Source organism: Bicyclus anynana, chromosome 6, assembly GCF_947172395.1.
Source record: "Bicyclus anynana chromosome 6, ilBicAnyn1.1, whole genome shotgun sequence".
NCBI classification, from domain to species: Eukaryota; Metazoa; Arthropoda; class Insecta; order Lepidoptera; family Nymphalidae; genus Bicyclus; species Bicyclus anynana.
This window is the reverse complement of record NC_069088.1, coordinates 7,782,396-7,803,079: the sequence shown is the minus strand read 5'-3', so window position 1 is coordinate 7,803,079 and position 20,684 is coordinate 7,782,396. Positions and strand designations below refer to the sequence as shown.

At 35.2% G+C, this 20,684-nt stretch overlaps 1 protein-coding gene across 3 annotated transcripts; it reads left to right on the top strand.

Moving 5' to 3' along the window:
* Window positions 1–95: 95 nt before the first annotated feature.
* On the top strand, window positions 96–19,557 carry LOC112051483 (TWiK family of potassium channels protein 7). 3 transcript variants are annotated; one of them, XM_024090148.2, is made up of 8 exons: window positions 96–317; window positions 2,566–2,833; window positions 5,218–5,391; window positions 7,594–7,717; window positions 8,675–8,833; window positions 10,174–10,374; window positions 11,110–11,330; window positions 17,983–19,557. In XM_024090148.2, exons 2-8 carry the CDS (start codon window positions 2,678–2,680, stop codon window positions 18,139–18,141), a joined length of 1,194 nt encoding a protein of 397 aa, XP_023945916.1. In that variant the 5' UTR covers window positions 96–317; window positions 2,566–2,677; the 3' UTR covers window positions 18,142–19,557. The 3 variants fall into 3 exon arrangements, with proteins under 3 accessions (XP_023945916.1, XP_023945918.1, XP_023945917.1); XM_024090149.2 differs by lacking the exon at window positions 96–317 and adding an exon at window positions 1,744–1,795; XM_024090150.2 differs by lacking the exon at window positions 5,218–5,391.
* Window positions 19,558–20,684: the final 1,127 nt, after the last annotated feature.

The following is a 20,684-nucleotide window of genomic DNA, read 5'->3' as shown; positions in this document are numbered from 1 at the left end:
AACGAGAGCTAAAGTTTCAGCCGGGTGTAGTTGGAAAGCTTATCACACCGTTTGGCGGAGCAATTTCAGCAAATTCAGTTGCTAGTGGACTGTGACCGGGAATGGACGTTCCCGAACCCGGTTTATATTTAGCATTCTTCGAAAGTAACTTCGAGATTTGTTAACTAAATTAAAAATACACCCACCTTTTGTTTTCGCTCGCAGTGTTTAAATGAACAGTGTTGCAATAATTTTCATTTTTCAATGTTAGTTTAATATTATTTATGTTTGAAAAGTTTCGTCAAAAACGCATTTAACTTAAGCTTCTTCGTTTATACGTAAGTATAATTATGTCACTAAAAATTTCTTGTGAGTTTGTGTGTTGATAAGATTCTTTAGGTTCAGTTTGTGTGTAATTAGGTACCTGAATGTCGCCTTTAAGTTTCCGTTACTTTAGTATTCAAACTTATGTAACTTTACGCATTGCAGGCTTTATTTTATTTAATTATTATAAAACTAAGCCTTTTGTTAGGATATTATAGATTAAATTTTATATTATTGATAGGTTGATATAAAAAAAATAAACACGTCATCACATTTAATGTACCTACTACAGAAACCTTTTAAAATAAGAGCCTTAAAATATATATTTACTTAATAGGTATTATAATAATGCCATTAAATCATCAAAAATGAAATTAAATATGTATATTGCTACATATTTCGGTAAATAGATATTTTGAGCACTGTTTAGGTTTACTAAATACATCATAATATCCAATTATATTTAGATATATATACGGAAATATCTACGGGATTTCTATACTGACGATTGGAGTGTCTAACTCGTAGCTTTCTTAAGCCCAGGGTTGTTTTGTCAGATAAGAGGCGCCAGCATAATGTACGTAGACGTACTTCGATGACCTATAATTTGCTACGTCGATAAAGTTTTGCTGTCGAACAAACAAAATTCAATGTACAAGTTTGTTACGTAAGCGTATTTATGTTCAGTTTCAGTTCAGTAGGGTATTACACGATTTAAAGCGATCAAACTATTTTACATACCTAGATAAGACATGAATTCAAACACCACGTACAATATAGTCCAGTCAAATTAATCCTTAAAATACGAGTAGAAGTAAGAGTTACATAGGTACTTGTACCGAATCGTAAATCTATGGTTACAATAATTCCCATAGAGCTATAAATTGGTATGAATGTTCAGAATACTTTTATAAATGAATTGAGAAAAGTCCCCATCAATCCACCTTGTGCAAAAAATGTAATTGTTGGTGAAAGTTTGCAAAAATAGTTTTTCGAGTTTTACGGTGAGTTTTACAGCAAAAATAGTTCAGATAAAAATTGCAGATCATGGTGTGGAAACGTGTGTTTATGAATGAAATATTTTTTTAATTATATCAACTGCTGTATCACGGAAATGGCAATACTTATGAAAAAAGTGTAGATACATTTTTGTAGAAAATCGGATGATCTACAATTTTTGTCTGAACTATTTTTGCTGTAAAATTCACCGTTTAGTTGAAAAACGCCAAAAACCTATATTTGCGAACTATCACCATCAATAAAATTTTTTGCACAAAGAGGATTGATGGGGACTTTTTACAACTCATTTATAATAGTATTCTGAACATTCATACCTATTTTTAGCTCTATGGGAATTATTTTAACCTTCAAAGTCTTATTTGACTGGATTAATAGTAAAGAACACTATATTTTATTTGTAGAGACGCGGTAGACATAACTCATGAGTGCATGTTCCGTTCTAAGAAATATGATAGCGCTGCGCTTTTTAATGGTTGGTAGCTTTTAGATGCTGGATTGTTGCAGTAACTTTGTGCAATATAAAATCACTTACTCGTAAGGTTGAGGTTACATTTTGTAACAGTATAGTATACAATATTGGAGCCTGTGATAACCAGACAAACCTCATTTTGGCAAAGCTGAGAGTTTATCAGCCCGTTCTCGATTAAGTAAAGTTGCAAATAGGCTAGTTAACAGACGTGAAAATTTCAATTTTTAAATATTTATTTGACAATGTAATTTAACAATTAGATATATTATAATTATGCCAAAACGCTGTGGGCTGTGATAGTCTATATTTCAACTGTTTCATGACGTCTTTACCAAACGAAGCTAACGGTCTGGTAAAAAAATTACGTTCTATGCTAATTGTATTAATTATTTTTTATTTTTTATTGATTACTTGGGATTGAGGATCTAGAGCCTTGATATAAGCGGCAGTATATCCATATTGGCAGTATCTGAATGTATTTACACATTATTTGTATAAGTATTTGTATGTAGTATATAAATATATCTGATAAAATCCTTTATCTTAGTACCCATATCACAGGCTGTACGTTTACTTTGGGGCTAAATAGTGATGTGTGTAGTATGTACGTAAGTAAGGTATGTATGGCTCTCGCAGGCTCTCGTACTAACTCAGCATGTATTAAACTGTACTTAGATCAAAATGATATTAATGTAGAATCCATGTAGTATGTACCTAGAAGTTACAGTAACATACGCTTCTGATTATTTTTTAAATCAGACCACTTGTTTCAGATAAAAATGCTAGTCAATGTATAGCAAATATGACTAGAAAACGAAGTACATAAAGGTGACAGATATCAGAGTAAAGTAGGCGATTTATGTGGAAGTTATAGAAATTGTAACCATGTGTAAGGGAGTGAAGGCTGTCGATTGGGAGACTGAAACGCTTATGGGCTCACCGCCTCCGGTGTCGAAATGGGAACGATTTATTCCACGTGCAGCGTTGTCTCATATTGGGCTTTTTGTGGCACTAATGCTATATACTGCTGGGGGAGGATTGGTAAGTGCTACAGTTTTATAGTAACTTTTGTTTTACCTTGCAAAATACTTTAGTGTCTCTACACATGGAAGTCATGCCATAGCGACAAAACGCTGCCACTGATTCTCGTTTTTCGCTTCTAGCTTTAGGCGTTTGTAATTGTGCTGTGGCCGTGTGTGGGGACACTTAGGTGATGCCAGTGCTGTGTAGTGGTTATATTGTTAAATATACTCGTTTCTATTAGATATTTTTCTTGGAATCAGTGGCGGAGGTGTACCGTCTGAGGTCCGTGGCAAGTTCATAGGATAAGACCAAAAATTCGGCACGTATTTTTGCTAAATGGTATTATTTCTGAGCTCATAACCTGGCACGCTATGACGCTAGGGGTATCTTCCAGCTCTTTCGCCCTGTACTTATGCCACTGGTTGGCATAGAGATGTTTTAGTTTGGTAATTGGAAAAGCCAGTCCTATTTTCTTTTTTATGGCCTCCGCAATTAACTGAAATTTTATGAAAAATGATATATAATATAGGTACCTTAAACGTTTATAATGAAAAATAAAATATCTATGATAAGTTTTGATTCTTTAACTCGCAGATAAGTGTCAGTTAGTGACATGTGTTATCATATAAAGTTAATATACGATTGAAGTGATTGTTCCAATACCAATATATCAATGTTGCTTTTTCCTTTATTTAAGCAATTAATAGCTATATAGTTTTACATTTTCTTGTGTAATAATATTTATTATAAACGTACCTTACGGCCGTCTTGTATTTTGAAGTTGATTTAGTACAATGATATATAATAAACAATGGTGATGTTGATATTTGATAGACGAGAAGATAAAGCGGTATCCTATACTTACGAGTTGCATTTAAACCATAACCGCTATTTAGATACTCTTAAGTATGAATTCACAAGCCGCTATGCAGAAGAGAAAAAGTATGAGGAGACTGTTGACCAACTTGATCTCGTCAAAACTTTAGGCTATGGAGCATTTGGAACTGTACTTTTGGTTCGAGACAAAAATACTTTTGAATATTTGGCGTTGAAGGCGCTGGAGAAAGCGCAAATAGTAAAGCACAAAAACGTTAAACAGTTATATGTAGAAAAGAAAATTCTACAGAGTGTAACATTTCCGTTCGTAATCTCTCTACAGTTCTGTTGCAAGGATAACTTGTATATTTATTTCGTGTTGCCATTTGAAGCTGGCGGTGAGCTATACACGTTAATTAAAAAAATGGGAACCCTTTCGGAACCTTTAGCCCAGTTTTACACCGCTCAGGTTGTACTAGCTTTAGAGTATTTACACCATTGTGGCGTAGTACACAGAGATATAAAACCAGAAAATATATTGCTCAATGAGTCTGGGTATATCAAGCTTGGAGATTTCGGTTTTGGCAAACTAATAAAGAATCGAACGTGGACAATCTGTGGTACCCCAGAATATATAGCACCGGAGATTATTTTGTCTAAAGGTTACACATATTCTGTGGATTGGTGGTCGTTTGGTGTTCTTATATACGAAATCATCGCAGGTCACCCACCGTTTTATCATTCTGATACCATGAAACTATACGAGAAGATTTTGACGGGAAAGTTCAAAAGTCCAGATTGTATGACGCCGATTTGTAAGAGCTTGGTAAAGCATCTTCTAGACGTCGATCCGACTAAGCGCTTCGGCTCCTTAAAGGCAGGCGTATATGATATCAAAAGCCACGCATGGTTCAGCGAGACGAACTGGAACATGATATTGCACCAGAAAGTGTTTCCACCATTTATACCGATATGTAAAAATCCTGGTGATACTGGAAATTTTCCTGAATTCGACGAAGCGAAATTAAAGAAAGCGGCGAAATGTATATTTGAGAAAGAATTTGAGAATTTTTAAGTTATTAACTTGTTATAAACTTATTTCATTATAATGATAAATATTTATAAAATGTTTGTTTTATTTTTAAGTCTTTGGATACTTAACCGTATAAAAGATAAAATGTTGTCAGTTACTGAAATTATTGAAGTATACCTAACAATACTGATGAAATCGCACCCTGTAAATAATTTTTGTATTCCATCTGCTTTTTGAAAATTAATTTTTAGAATTAATTATTATTAAACTGAAATGTTCAAAAGAGCTCTTATACTAGCCGTTCCTGGCATGCCAATAATACTCGTACCTATATAGGGAAAAATTCGCGCACTACTAATGTAAAATTGCACTAATTATTAAGCCTTCAAGCGCGTGGATTCACTAAAGTTTCATCGCAATCGGTTGAGGAGCTGAGAAGCTAACATGTCTTAAAATATTATTCCTAAAGATATAAGAGGTACTTTAGAAATGAAAATAACTACAAGTCCTGAAAGGGATCGGCATATTTTCTATTAGTTTCATTTATGTTCAGGTTTTTCGCGCTCTCGAGTATCCAGCTGAATTAGCAAAACAAGAATACCTCAGGGATCGTATACTTACCGAAAGGTGGAACCTTATACGTGTGGTTGCTGATTATAATATAAACGGAACTGAAGATGTTAGTTTAGAAAAAGTTCTTAGTGATCACCTAGCTATTTATGAAAGGGTGAGTTTATAGACATACATACTATCTATAAGTACTAATATTATAAAGAAGTAAAGTTTGTGGTGTTGTATGGGGTAATCTTTGGATCTACAGAACCAATTTTGTAAATTCTTTTGCCACTAGAAGCCACGTTATATGTGAGTGTCACTATATATATAATACTATATTTTGTCCCCGTATTCTGACGAAAACTGGACCAGACGCTGACTCAGAGCGGAGGCACACGATGCGTTGCGGCGCCGCATCGCAAAAATTTTAACGTATTAGCGGGCACTTGAGCGGTGCGGCGCCGCAACGTTGTTATATCGCAGAGGCGCCGTAGCACAGTTGGACAGTGTGTTAATAAAGTAATGTTGTGACGCATTGACAACTGAGCGGTGCCGCTCCGACGTCGCAACGCATGGTTGCTATTCCGGAACGCATCGTGTGACATGCCAGAGATATTTTTATGTAAGACGACGCAGCGACACCGCTCCGGCGCCGCACCGTCGCCGTAACGCATCGTGTGCCCCCATCCTAACTCCCACTAAACGAAGAAGTTGGTAGGATTAGAATTACACTATTATTTTTTTATTTAATTATGATATTTTGACGGTCACGGCACAGTGGGTAGTGACCCATCTTTCTGCATCAACGGGTTCGATTCCCACAATTGGAAAAAAAATGTGTGATAAGCGTGAGTGTTTCCAGTATCTGAATGTATACATACATTATATAAGTATGAATACGTAGTATTTTATGACTTGGTACCCTTCACAGGCTACGCTGTACACTTATTTTTGGGCTAGATTTTGAAGCAACATACTGTTGAGACTTAATAGTTATGTGCTGTAGATAGAATAGGCTAGTTGACACTTTTTTTTAATGATCCTAAATACTAAAAAATATTTTACATATTTTACGAGGCGTGAGATTACATGAAAATTTTAGTTTTTAAATATGTTAAGCCAAAACGCCTGTCGGCCATGATGGTCTCTATTTCAACTGTTTCATGACGTCACTATAACAAATCCCTTACAAACGGAGCGTTTGACGTTTAGTACCAGTAACATTGTGACGTCACAAAATGGACGACAACGTTCAAAAAGTGCATCGTTTCGAAAATTTCAAAAAATACATTATTTTAAATTAAGTTTTATAAGAAGTTCTTAACTTTTATTAATTAATATCGGTGTATTTCAGACCCTTATTCCATGTACTATGCAAAATTAATATTGTTTATATTAAATTTGATATGAGTCAACTACCCAATTATATTTAGCAAATAATGTAAGTACCAAATCGTTGGTAAGTAATAATATCACACTGGGAAACATTTTAAGAGTTATAAATATAATGTAAGCGGATATTTAACAATATAAATTGTAACATAGTCCAACAAATTCCAAGTATAACCTAATGTGTTATAATAATTCTATAAGCGATACGGGTTTATACTTCCGGTTTCATGGTGGTGTTTTCATAGATATTTGTAAGTTTAGATGTTACTATTGAATGCTGATATTCTATTTTTGGAAGACGGATTGGCTTGCATGTAGTAGTAGTAAGGTGGGTAGGTAACATAAATTTATTTGTAAATGACGTAAACTCTGGAACATCAGGATAGCAGAAACGCATTATTAATTACTAACGAACGCCTGCGACTTCGTCCGCGTGAAAATCAATGTAAATCAATCACTGAGAAGCTACATTATCAGATTATCTGAGCGTAAAATAGGCTATATTTCATCCCCGTATTTTTATAAGAAAGGGAACTATGCGGGTGAAACAGTGAGTGATTCTCTTGTCTCTGTTATATAATAAAAAGGAAAGATATGATTGTTTGTTTGTATGTTTTGAAAGGCTCTAGAACTACTAAACTTATTTGAAAAATTATTTCTCTGTTGGGAACTTTACTATCCCCGAGTGCTATAGGCTATTTATCCCCATATTCCTACGGGACCGGGAACCACGCGGATGAAACCGCGCGGTGTCTGCTAGTAATTTTTAAACATGCTTTCCCGATGCTCTTTCAGTATTTGTATACCTTCCTACTACTATAACCAAAGATAACCCGTGTTCTGAAAATAACAAATCATAAGAAAATTCCTTGTGTGGATTAACTTGACACCGGGCTCGAATGATGTGTTTCAATGGTTGTGTTTGGTAGCTGGGTGTCAAGTTGATGCCCACGAGCTATACTTAAAGTGTTTGCTTTTTTAGATTTTAGAAGGTGCATCTGGTAGCGGCATTGCATTAGACATAGAGAATAATTTCCCTCCATTAGAAGAGAAATGGAGTATATTGCAAGCGGTTTTCTTCTCGTCGACCGTGCTCACCACAATAGGTGTGTACGACCATGTAAGCAAACAATATGTATACTTGTTTGATACATATAACATACCTTATTAAATTAAGACTAAACTTTATTTGGCTTTACATCCCTTAGGAGGAAATCTCTTTAGATCTTTGATCTTCTCCGTTAATTAATACGTACAATTGACTTTACCCCAATCTGTTTCGAAAGTTTTAAATTGTTCAATATCGTTCTACTAGATTGACAAAAATTCATCACATTTTTTTGAGACGTGAATACATGAAAATTTTAATTTTTAAATACTTTTCACAATATGATAAAATGATGGTCATGATTTACTGTTTTATGACGTCACGTTAACACTAAATCTTAACCAAACGGAGTGTTTGACTAAATTATTAGTTAATAATTAGTTTGACGTTTATTTTTTTAGTTTAGTGACATCAAGTAATATTGTGACGTCACAAAATGGACGACAACGTTTTTGACGTTTGGAAAAATTGAATAAATACATAATTTTCAAATAAAGTTTTCTGTGAAATCTTTAACTTTTATTAGTTAACATATTTAGATATATTTTTGACCCTTTATCCATGTACTACTCGAAATTAATGTTGTTTATATTAAATTTAATATGAGTCAACAAAATCGAAGTATTTTTGTCCATAGTCATTAATTTTGTTAAACTTCAAGTATAAATCAGTTTAGTTCAAGTATAGTTCAGTTTATAATCAGATGCTTTGATGAACTTACTTTGTTATATCAAAGTAGACTCCGCGCCACGAAACAAGTCCCGTAGACGCGGCGCTAATGTCTTAATAGAGCTCATTGTCATTTGTTTATGGCGCTGTCAATTTTAGTTCAGGTTTTAGCCGCGTGACTTCTTCGGTGGCGCGGAGTCTAGGTTAAATATAGATATTATGTTCTTAGAAGCAACTCTGTTTTATTTTAGTTGTTTTCAAATACTAATGTGGATAATTCTTGCAGGATATGGCAACATAGTACCAGAAACATTTTGGGGGAGATTGTTCTGTATCGCATACGCCCTTATTGGTATTCCATTAACGTTGACTGTGATAGCCGATCTTGGCAGAGTGTTTGCAACAGTTGTGTCTGTTATGGCTAAACAAATGCCTACAATGCCGAGTAAGTGATAGAAACAAAGGTCATTGAATAATTTCTCGTTGTTCTGTAATAAAATGGGCATTACGAGGAATACCTTACCTTACCTTATCAGCCGATAGACGTCCACTGCTGGACATAGGGCTCTTGCATGGACCTCCAAGTGCAACGGTCTTGAGCCGCCAGCATGCAGCGACTCCCTGTAACCCGCTTAATATCCTAGGTCAAACTAATGGGGGGTCGACCAACACTGCGCTTTCCGGTGCGGGGTCGCCATTTCAGCGCCTTGGGACCCCAACGTCCAATGGCTCTTCGTCTTATGTGGCCTGCCCATTGCCACTTCAGCTTCGCTACCCCAGGGTATTTTGGGCTCGGCCATAGAGTTAACAACGTTTTTTTTTGTGGTCATAAGTATGTATTGTTTTGTGCGAAATATAGTGTACTTGCGAGGAATTATATCGCACCATTTATGTAAGTGATGATGCAATCTAAGATGGAAGCAGGCTAACTTATTAGGAGTAGGATTAAAATAATTATTAGGTCCTGCAATTCTTAGCTCAACTGACAGTACCTAGGTATATTATTCCAAGTTAAACTTAAACACCTACAGCACAGTACCTACAGCAAAACCTAGTTGTAATACTCAGTTTAATGATAACATAGGCGTGAAGAAGTAGAAACCAGGAACATCCATGTATCATGTAGTTAATTTAAGTTAACTTATTAAAGTTAGCCCAAAATTATTGGGCTTACAAAGCTTACGTTTATTCCTCTTGAACCACGTTTTAATATTGTTGATGTTAACTATGAAGTAGGTCAACCACATTGAGTTACTAGGGTACGATGTGTTGAGTATGGTTTATTTAGTAATAATAATCTTCCTCACACATTGAACGTTGTCAAAAGCTAACAAGTTGTGTGGAAGGGTGCATTTAAATTAGCCATATTGTGCGGCAGTAAAGAGCAATTGTGTCTTTTTGATGAATGAGGCTTCAATGATTTTCATGAAATTTCGTAGGCGTATTGGGGGCGATAAACCGATCTAGCTACTTGATTAGAAAATGTAGCAAATCATAAAATACCGAGCAAAGCTCGATCACCCAAGTACTACAGGCTTATTGACTACCTTTGCCGTATGCTAGTTGTACGAAATTGGGATTTTATGTAACAAATGTTATGAGGTGCTTAATGGTGTATATCACACTGTAACTAAATGACATTTTGTCAATTGATTTGATGTTTTTTTTTTAATAGATAGGTTTATAATAAAGACCAAAATAGTGAATAAGTTATTTCAATTTATCGAAATTGATGTTAGAGAAACCTCTTTACATCTATTTTCAGTATTTTTTTCTTGTATATAGAATGGTGTAACCGACTGTCAGAATCTAATCCGGCGGGCCAGAGATCTCTGTACGCGTTTTGGGCTGTGTGCTTCCTGTTCGTGTACTTGTCGGCCGGAGCCGGGTTATTCAAGATGTGGGAGGACGACTGGACTTTCTATGATGGATTCTATTTTTGTTTTATCACGATGACTACCATTGGATTTGGAGATCTCGTTCCAAGTAAGATATCTGTAATATATCTCTTAACACTGTACTAAGAGTTGTTTGTTTTGTTCAGTGATTCATTTTAGAAGCTTCTTTTTGCTCATCAATCGTTTCGAGTATTACTGTGAATTCACTTACTCATTTTATTACCTATACTATATACTATACATACCTAGTTGTTATTTTTTTTGTTGTACAATGATTTCAATACAGTATATCATTACTGCGATTTAAATTCAAGATTCATTTATATACATATAGATTAGATTTAATTGAAGTAGGTGGGTCATATTTGACTATAAATCATGCAAACATTGACTCAGCATTCTAAGGAACAAACACAAGGACAGTATTATTTGAAAATTAGTATTACAAGCGATTTGCTTCTTCGTTTCTTTTACGCATGGCTAGGGTATGGGAATCTCTGCTTAAGTTAGTATTTCCTAATTCTTATAACCTTAGCATCTTTAATATGACAGTAAATAGGCATCTTCTAGGCAAGGGCGTTCCACCTTAGGCCACATCTACACTTACCATCAGATGAGATCGTGGTCAAGTGCGAGCTTATCCCTTATAAAAAAAATAACAGAACGACCGGAGCAATTTCAGTACTTTCATGACTACATACGCAAACTGTAATTTGATTCGCAACTTACTCGTAAGAAACAACAAAAAAGAAATACAATTTTCTCATTTTGTCTTTTTTGCGAAACTATCGGGCATATATGTAAAAGTTGTTTTATCTTACAGAAAGGCCGAAATACATGTTACTGTGCACCCTATACATTTTAATTGGGCTGGCGCTAACTTCGACCATTATCGAGCTGGTCCGCAGACAGTATGCCAGATCTTGGCAACAACTGCGGGCACTATCCGGGCCACTGGCAGACACATTACGAAGAATAGGCGACGCCGGACGAGGAGTCGACGTGTCTGCTCTACATAACGACCTTAGGAAGGTCCTGACTGTCGTAAGTAAAGTTCGCTTCATAGCGCTAAGCCTTGACCTGTGGTCTTATTAAAATAGTTTTGTTATTCGAAGTTATATCGGGTATTTGGGTTATGATGTTATGGTTTATTAAACTTTTGAGGTTTACTTCTTTAATTCTTGAAGCAGATTGGACAGTAAAATCAAGTTAAGTCGTCTCGTGATACCTGCTGTGATAACATAACGCATACTATAAGTTGACACAAAAGTAAAGCATATAATAAGTATCAATTAAAACATAAAATATACCCCCTTCAGACTTTATTTTTGGAGAGATTCGATGGAAAACTGATACTTACTATAAAAATAATTGTTTGCTAAACTATTTTGTACATGCAAATAAATAATGTAGTACAAACATATTATGAATACTGTAATGTTGATTACTTTTTAATGCATATTACAAACAGTTACTAATGCTATGTTCTGTTTTATAAATAAGAAAAAGACGGAAGGCAAAGAGGGTCACGAACTGGTAAGTGGTTACCGCCGAACGCGCTTACAGGCATTTTGTATAGCCTACGCATATGCACTGCTAAATGAGACATATTATGCCTCATGCGCCTGTAATGAACCATATATTGATTACATTATAATCAATCATTTTAATTTACAAACAAGTTTAATTATTACTTAGGTTATTTTCTCTCATAGCTTTTATTGTAAGAAAAGTAAATTAGTTACATTATCCAGGTACGAGCTTTTACACAAAACTTTGCCAACGAGCTTTCTTTTGTTATCTGCCAGAAAGTCACATTAGTTGGTAATAGGCTTATTTTTTCTGGCTTTCGCCCCCTCTGTTTCACAATTTCTATAATAAATCAAAAAGTCGCCAGCTCGACTAAGCTAGCAAGGGGCAAAACACGGAAACAAGGTAATTTATGGGCGAAAATGTGACGTTGCCCAAATAACTCTACATTTCATAAGTTTAACCACACAAAGCTACTTTACACACTCAGCATTAAATAACCATTACGAAGTTGATAGCGCCTACAGGAACTATTAGTATTAGATATTCACGAGTAAGGGAAGTATTTGGCGTTGCTTTATATCTGACGAGTCCTAGGTTCAATTCTATCAATTCAAATATGTATTATATTTTCTAAATAGGATCAGGTAATAGGCCGGTCGTATTACAAGTTACAACTATATTGGCAAAGACCTACCGCCCAGCGATTTAGCGTTCCTTTAAGATGCCGTGTAGATATAATAGTTTTAAACCTACCTTTCAACTAGGTAGGATTTTAGATTGCAATACTTAGCATTAGCGAAATCGAAGTTGAGCCCTGACTTATTTTAAGTTAAATTAAATTTATTTTGGTACTATTCTATTTGTACAAAAACGTACTAGACGATTATTACGTAAAACGGTTTTAATGTTTTTTTTTTGTATATTTAATAGGAGTGAGGAAAGGTCTTAAAGTAGTTTTCAGTTTTCACCCTCCAAGCCTGACCCCCTTTTAAAATCGGGATTAGTACCAAGTAGATTTTATGTAGCAGGTACTTTTGTATAAAATAAATTTATGTGGCAGAACAATTTTTGCCGGGTCAGCTAGCAAATCGCACCGGAAATAACTGTGGCCATTATATTTAATAGGAGGCTCTATTCCTATTATAAATATTCACTTGCGGGAATATGTTGGTCGTACCTTCCACCGCCATGACTTACCTAGGTGTGACTCTTGATTTGGGCTTGATCTCAGGCAAGCAAATAAAGACGAATTTGTAAAAATGTTCAAAGTGGTCAGTAAAAATGTAGTATATACAACGACATTAATATATTTATATATCAGCTATATAGACTGCATTTACGTAATGCAGTAATGAAAACGACCCATAAAAGTTGTTCCCAATGCTAAGCAGGGAGCAACTATTTGACAGGTTTTCATATAATCTTCTGTCAGTTCCGTGAGCCGTGCGAATGACAGTGATCATTTAGTCTATGTACCGTAGGTACAATGTATGTCGTTGAGTATAAATGTATAGATATAGTATATTATAATATATAGGTAGTATACATAGAGTATATAGTGTGTACAATTATATATTTACATACCAGAGAATTATCTTAATTCTCTGCGTGTGTGAAGTCTGCCAATCCGCATTGGGCCAGCGTGGTGGACTATTGGCCTTATCCCTCTCATTCTGAGAGGAGACTCGAGTTCAGCAGTGAGCCGAATATGGGTTGATATTTACATAATGTATATTTATAGATAATGCAAGTTTTGAAGCGACTCAAATTGATTATACATGTAATTGGAACGAGCAAATCTAAATTGTAACAGTTTATTGGCTGTGCATCGGTAATGACACATTCATCACCAGTTATTGAGTTTTCAATAAGTGCCTTTTGAAGTGGCGTCGATTCGCGAGATCAAAGTGTGCTTGGAACACTTGATTGATCAGTTCGTCGCCCGCCGACAGATATCCGTCTTCGTAAATACACGACCCGCCTCTTTGATGGCCAACTGAGATGAGATATCAGATCAATATGGGGAGAGATTGGCGCCTACGTGAGACTTCGAACAAATGTCTTTGGGCAGAGTTATGTACATTCAACGTACAAGGAAAAACATATCCGTGTTATCCGGTATCCTGGAAAATAACATTTCTTTGCTATTATGGAATAAAGTAAATTCTCTAGTGATTTAATTTATATATAGGCTTATATAAATTAACATTTAAAATATAAAACTTTTATTAATCATCACAATTAGATATAAAAGGTCCTTTTAAGTAATTACAAATACTTATCTATCTAAATAAGAGGTGTATTTGTAAGTGTTTTTTATAAGACAGTGAGGTATACTTACTCAGGTCATTGATAGTGGAAGTTAACTAATAAGCTTTTTCAAATAAAAAGCAAATACTGTATCTCATATGTCATGTAATCATCATTTAAAGACATAAAAAGTATGATCAGTAGGTATGATTATATAAAAATCAAAGGGAAAATCAGTTAACGATTAATTTTCATGATTATTGCAACATAGGGAGTGGTCGATATTATTATGATCGCGATGACATTTGGCAGCTGGGATTCCGCGAGAATCCAAGATATGGCTTCATAAAAAGATACGATACAGTATAAATATAGTACATAACAGGCAAGCTTCAGTTATCAGACGCTATATACTTACTATACGTTACATTAATATAAATTATATACTTATATAGCTTAAGATACTCGATAGCCCAGTGGATAACCTCTGCCTTCGAGAGTGTAGGTTCGATTCCGGTCCGGGGCATCCACCTTTTCAGTTTTGTGCATTCTAAGAAATTAAATGTCACTTGTCTCAAACGGTGAAGGAAAAACATTGTGAGGAAACCTGCATACCAGAGAATTTTCTCAATTCTCTGCGTGTGTGAAGTCTGCCAATTCGCATTGGGCCAGTGTGGTGGAACCCCTCTCATTCTGAGAGGAAACTCGTGCTCAACAGTGAGCCGAATTTGGGTTGATAATGACTTATATAGCTTGTATTGTAGTGTAATACTGCACTAATTATATTGTGTTGCTTGCATACGTAAGAATTAGGTCGGCGAGTGCTTCAATGTCGCAATAGCAACCCTTTTAGTTTTAGTACCTCATAAAACGCGTCGAATAGCACAATAATGGCTGAAATAAAACCGCTGGCCTTTTTTATTCTAAGCCTAAAATTTTGTTTTCCATCACAATTGATTTATTTTATCAATTCGTAGCATTGACGGAGTAACGGGAAACGTCTGTATCGTTGGATATAAGACGAATGTTATGGTATATTTTTATAAGTTTCCGATGTGGTTATAAAAGTGCGTCATTGGTTCTGTGGCCTTCGGTGAGATCCATCCGACTGTAACGTGTCAATGGATAGATTGCTACAACCTCCCGATTTATACATGTTGTAAAACATAATCTCGATACTAGCAGAGCCCCGCGGTTTTACCCGCGTAGTTCCTGTTCCAGTAGGAATACACGGATATAATATAACCTATGTTACTTGGTAAAGATGTAGCTTTGTAATAATTAAAGCATTTTCAAAATCAATCGAGTACTTTTTGAGTTAAATCGTAACAAATAAAACTTCAAATCTTACCTGTTTTGTAATAGTTTAGATTGAATAGAAATAGGCATTACTTTCGCGGAATGCCACGTTAGACAATTTGTAGTCTTTTTTACAAATGGAACTTGTTCTTACCTGTTTGTAGTATTAGTTAAGATTGGATAGAAACTGGCATTTCTTTCGCGAAAGCCATGATAGACAATTTGTGGTCTTTTTTACAAATGAAACTTGTTCTTACCTGTTTGTAATATTAGTTTAGATTGGATAGAAACTGGCATTACTTTCGCGGAAACTCATGATAGACAGTTTGTGGTTTTTTTTTACAAATGAAAGTTAATGTTCGTTGAATGTGTCGGTAGTCAAACCACATCGTTCAAAGCTTTCGGGTTGCGTATAAAGTTGTCGCATTACAGTTTGCGGTGGATTTGAACTTAGCTCTTTATACGCAGAAAGTAGGTACTAAGTATTTCTTTGTCTTAATCGTCTTGAGCTTTCAAACATTGTCTGAGAACTCTCTTTGTTTTAATGTGTGGTTTAAAGAAACGAAATAAGTTTTGTTTTAGTTATGTAACTTGTTTATTTTTCTAGGTTGTTGAGATTTAAAAAGACCACCGTGGCGCAGTGGTGTGCGCGGTGGATTTACAAGAAGGTGCCGGTCCTGGGTTCGAACCCCGGCCGGTTGAGGTTTTCTTAATTGGTCCAGGTCTGGTTGATGGGAGGCTTCAGCCATGGCAAAGACGTACCGCCAAGCGATTTAGCGTTCCGGTACGATGTCGTGTAGAAACCGAAAGGGGTGTGGATTTTCATCCTCCTTCTAACAACTAAGCCCGATTTCATCTTAGATTGCATCATCACTTACCATCAAATGAGATTGTAGTCAAGGGCTAACTTGTAAAGAAAGTAATTTAGTGAGTTTTTACTTCTTTGGTAAAAGTTTGTGCTAGTAATTTTATCTTCAATATATATCTTTAATTAAAGTTTACTTTGAACTTACGTTGCAGTTTGTTTTAACGTTGCTAGAGAGAAATTTGGCAGTCAACCGAATTGCTTTGGCAACTGTTGCTAGGAGAGACGTGTTCCATTTTTCGCACCACTAACTTATAGTTACTTCAACTGGAGAATAATAAAGACATAGTACTGTGCTAGTGAATTGCGATACATTTTATATATTTAAGTGTCCACAGGGTAAAAGTTAAAGTAATTATAAATTAACTGAATCTGAAATTGTTAGCTAAAAGCTTAACTAAATTAAAAACCCAAGTGAGTGCGTAATTAATCTAAGTAACATAAGCGAGTAAGTAATAATCCAAACATTGAGATACCTACAAATGAAACTTTTACCTTTACGAAATTCAATCTTGTATTTTATTATTTTACCCTTGTGTTTTTGTTTCTGTTATTGGAAATATATTTACTTAGAAATATATTTACTTAGAAATATTATTTACTCTGTTGAAGTTAGTTATTCGTATACAGTTGATCTCAAGGGTAAATTTTCGATTAAGTAGGAATATTGTGATGAAAAAAGAAATACGTAACGTAATTATGTTCTCATTTCAGAAATACAATGTAAAAAAGTTAGGAAAATTTGCTTACTATTCATCAGAAATACAATGTACACAACATTGTATTTCTGATGAATAATTTAGTCACGTCTTTACTTCTTTTATAAAATACGATTCGTGTATGGTGTGTGTACCTATATACGTAATTAAAGTAACTATTTGGTATTTCTGATGAAACATTTTATTGAGATAGCTTGCCTATATACTTTTATATGTTTATTAGATTGCTCTACCTACACTACGAGTACTTTCAGAGTTAGTGTACTTTATAATACATGAAATAAAGATTTTATGATTTATCTGTTATTGCTTGAAATTATTAATAATTATTATGATTTGTACTTTAAGAATCTATTAAAAAAAAAAAATTGACTTGAAACTATAAGCCGGTGCTTTGGAGTAATTTCGAAAATTGCGATTTCATTTTGTTTTTCTGAGGGTACACTGTAACGTCTTTTTATTGGTCGTACTAACTTTAACCACAGGTTAGTGATATTTTAGACGTGATCTACGATACTTCAGACGTGTTAAGTCACAGACCTAATAGCTCAGTATTAAAGGGGCTGGACTCATCACCGAGAGGTGGTGGTTTGATCCCCGTCCGCTGGTCTATTGTCTTACCCACTAGTTGGAGGGGAACGGGAATATTTGTCACATTTAAAGTTATGGCACATATTCTAAAAAAAAAAATATATATTGAGCAACAAATACTTTTACGGATTTTTCCGTTTTGTGTTTCGTTGTTTTCCAGATTGTTTCCCCAGATTTCCCCCATTTTAGTTGACATAATAAACATAATAATAAAACAATATATTTCACTTTATTATACTAGCGGACGCCCGCGACCTCGTCTGCCCTTAAACCTCCTTGATTCGGCCCTATCGCAATATCCGTTCTTATTGGATATCTACTAACTATAAACTACCTTAATGCCTAATTTTAGATTTATACATCCAGCGGTTTTCGAGATTTCCTGATGAATGACCTTTCGCATTAAGATTTTCCCGATAACACTTACAATTTGTTTCAGGTCACCATGCCCAGGCTGGGTCGCGACGGTATGGGCGAGAAACGTCAACTGGAATGGGAGGCAGCCGTGGAAGCCGTCATCAGGGACATCACTAGCCCCATATCGCCGCAGCCAAAACCGCCTATAGTTCAAATTGTGATATACGAGTCGTCTGTGTAACTCGATCTAGTTTTATATAAACTTTATGAAATCCTTTACAATAATTCTGCAATGGAGTTCGTTTTAATGATTTTAATGGGCGACTAATACAGCTTATTTTGGTTTTTAAAATCCAATTCTATAATGATCGGCATAATTTTAAAATATCGTGCTTCGGAAGGACCAATAAAATGCACTTACAAAGTGGACATCATTAAATCTTCAGCAGTGAATAGACACATTTGGCAAGCGCTTTCTGTCTGAATCACCGCCTTTATTTTTTGATCGATCGCTTGAAACTCCCATAATAGAGTCTCTGCACCAGCCACTGAGAGAGTTACATTGCCAAAAAAGCAAAGTGAGGCAAGTATGCCTTTTTTATTACAATAAGTAATTAAACTAAAAAACTAACTTAAAATTATAGATATGTAAGTGAGAGAGTGCGCTCAGGAACTGTTCGATCTTGTGCCACCTTCGCTGTTCTACCACAGTACTGCTAGGCATTGCAGAGATCTGCACCGCTACCTCGTCGATATTCCTCAAACGCGTACTAAGTGGTTTAGTTCCTCTTTCCTTATACGCACTGCAAATATGTGGAATGCTCTTTCAGCTTCAGTTTTCCCCACCACCTACAATATGGTTATCTTAAAGTCAAGAGTGATTAGGTATATTCTAGGCAAGCGCGTTCCACCATAGCATCTGCATAATCGCTTACCACCAGGCATGATTGCAGCTAAGCGCTTGCTTATACAAAAAAAATGTTATCCATTTTTAGCAGAATCAGAAGTAAAATAAGAAAGCCAATGTCGAACAAAGGTTATGATTCGCAACATTTGTCAGGACAACTTAATTAAAAACTGTAACTAAAATAAGATCCTAGAATGGCAAAGAATGTAGTCAATCTTAAGTAGAGTCACGCACTTGTGAACGTTGTGTGTAGGGTTAAAAGATCTTGAGATTGACTGTTAACAAACAAACTCCCCTTTTCCATTCAAGTCCCTACCCCCGCCTATCCCAAGTAACCCGTGAAGAATTACACAACAAGAAATGTGGACGGCTCGAACGCCACGAGTATACCGAAGCCAACCGCACGACGAGTGCCTTATATCGCAAGTCATCCCCGCCAACCGATCTGTACCCCTCTCTAACTCCCCACTCTTTACAGAAACAAGTCGCGCCACCTGACGTCATATCCGTCTCAGACTACTATTTCCTACATTATATTATTCCTTTAGTTCATTATATTTATATAGGTGTGGCCAAAAATACGTCTTTCACGGGCCGTGGCTTGCGGTCCACCGGATGTGACAGTCAGTTGGCTGATTTCTGTAGATTGATTTATGACTCTTTGATGTTTGGCATTTAAAATTAATTTTGTTTATATAGTTAATACATTTGAATATTGTCTGTATTGTATTCATATCAGGTTACGAATTACTTTATAGTCAGTTGAATATTAGTTACACCACGCGTAATTCGTGTTCCGGTAGGAATACTGGGATATAGCCCATAACTTAGGGACACACGTATAAATAACGTAGCTTTTTATTGCTAAAAGACTTTTTAAAATCGGTTCAGTAAAATCTAAGATTACCTACATCCTCACAAACTTTAATTTTAAATAGAAATAGTAGGTAATATTAGTAAATATTATTATGAAAGAAATTTATTATTTCTTTAGCTATCACTGCCTTCTGGCAAGCAATTCGTCATAGGCTGTACCATCGTTCATAATTGGTGATTACTGAGATTACCTTTATTAATAAAAAAATATTAATTTATAACTGCACTTGTATTTGTAAAAGTCATTTACTCTTTGTTAGCTCTGCTACTACCAATTGCAAAATTTATTGCATTTACCGTTCGAACGCGTGTAAAGACTCATTTTGGATCATCTTTATTCTGTGATAAAGTATCATAAAACCAACATTTTGTGAATTTTGTTAATGAAGTTTGATTACAATCCAACGTCTGCTACGTTTTTAGATTTGATTTCATACGAAAATGCAATAAAAGCTTGTAAAAAGTAATTTCTTTTTCCTACCCAATAAATCCAAATGTCTTCAATATCTTAATTCTCGTATAAGATTGTATCAACGTGTCGTATAGGCTCATATCTTTATTCTGTGATTAAAGTATCATAAAACCAACATTTTGTAAATTCTGTTAATAAAGTTTGATTTTTAACCGACTTCAAAAAAAGGAGCAGGTTTTAATCCAACGTTTGCTAGGTTTTTAGATTTGATTTCATACGAAAATGCAATAAAAGCTTGTAAAAAGTAATTTCTTTTTCCTACCCAATAAATCCAAATGTCTTCAATATCTCAATTCTCGTATAAGATTGTATCAACGTATCGGCGAGGGTCGACATTCCGCGTGACAATGCGGCATTAGTGCCGTTTTATCGCTCAAAGGTCGCGGCGCTGCGAGGGGATATAAATTCGTTAATCCATACCTAATAGCTATTACATTAACGCAGGCAACCACGGTATAAGAAAGCTCTTTGTACATATGTTTTCTGGGGCTCTACAGTGTTTTATTGTTGCAGTTATTCTACCGCAGGA

Bases quoted from the DNA above. Each gene is read 5' to 3' on its own strand.
- LOC112051483 (XM_024090148.2), top strand. From the start codon at position 2,678: ATGTGTAAGGGAGTGAAGGCTGTCGATTGGGAGACTGAAACGCTTATG. The intron at 2,834-5,217 runs GTAAGTGCTACA...ATTTATGTTCAG, and splicing joins ATACTGCTGGGGGAGGATTG to GTTTTTCGCGCTCTCGAGTA. The intron at 11,331-17,982 runs GTAAGTAAAGTT...AATTTGTTTCAG, and splicing joins TTAGGAAGGTCCTGACTGTC to GTCACCATGCCCAGGCTGGG.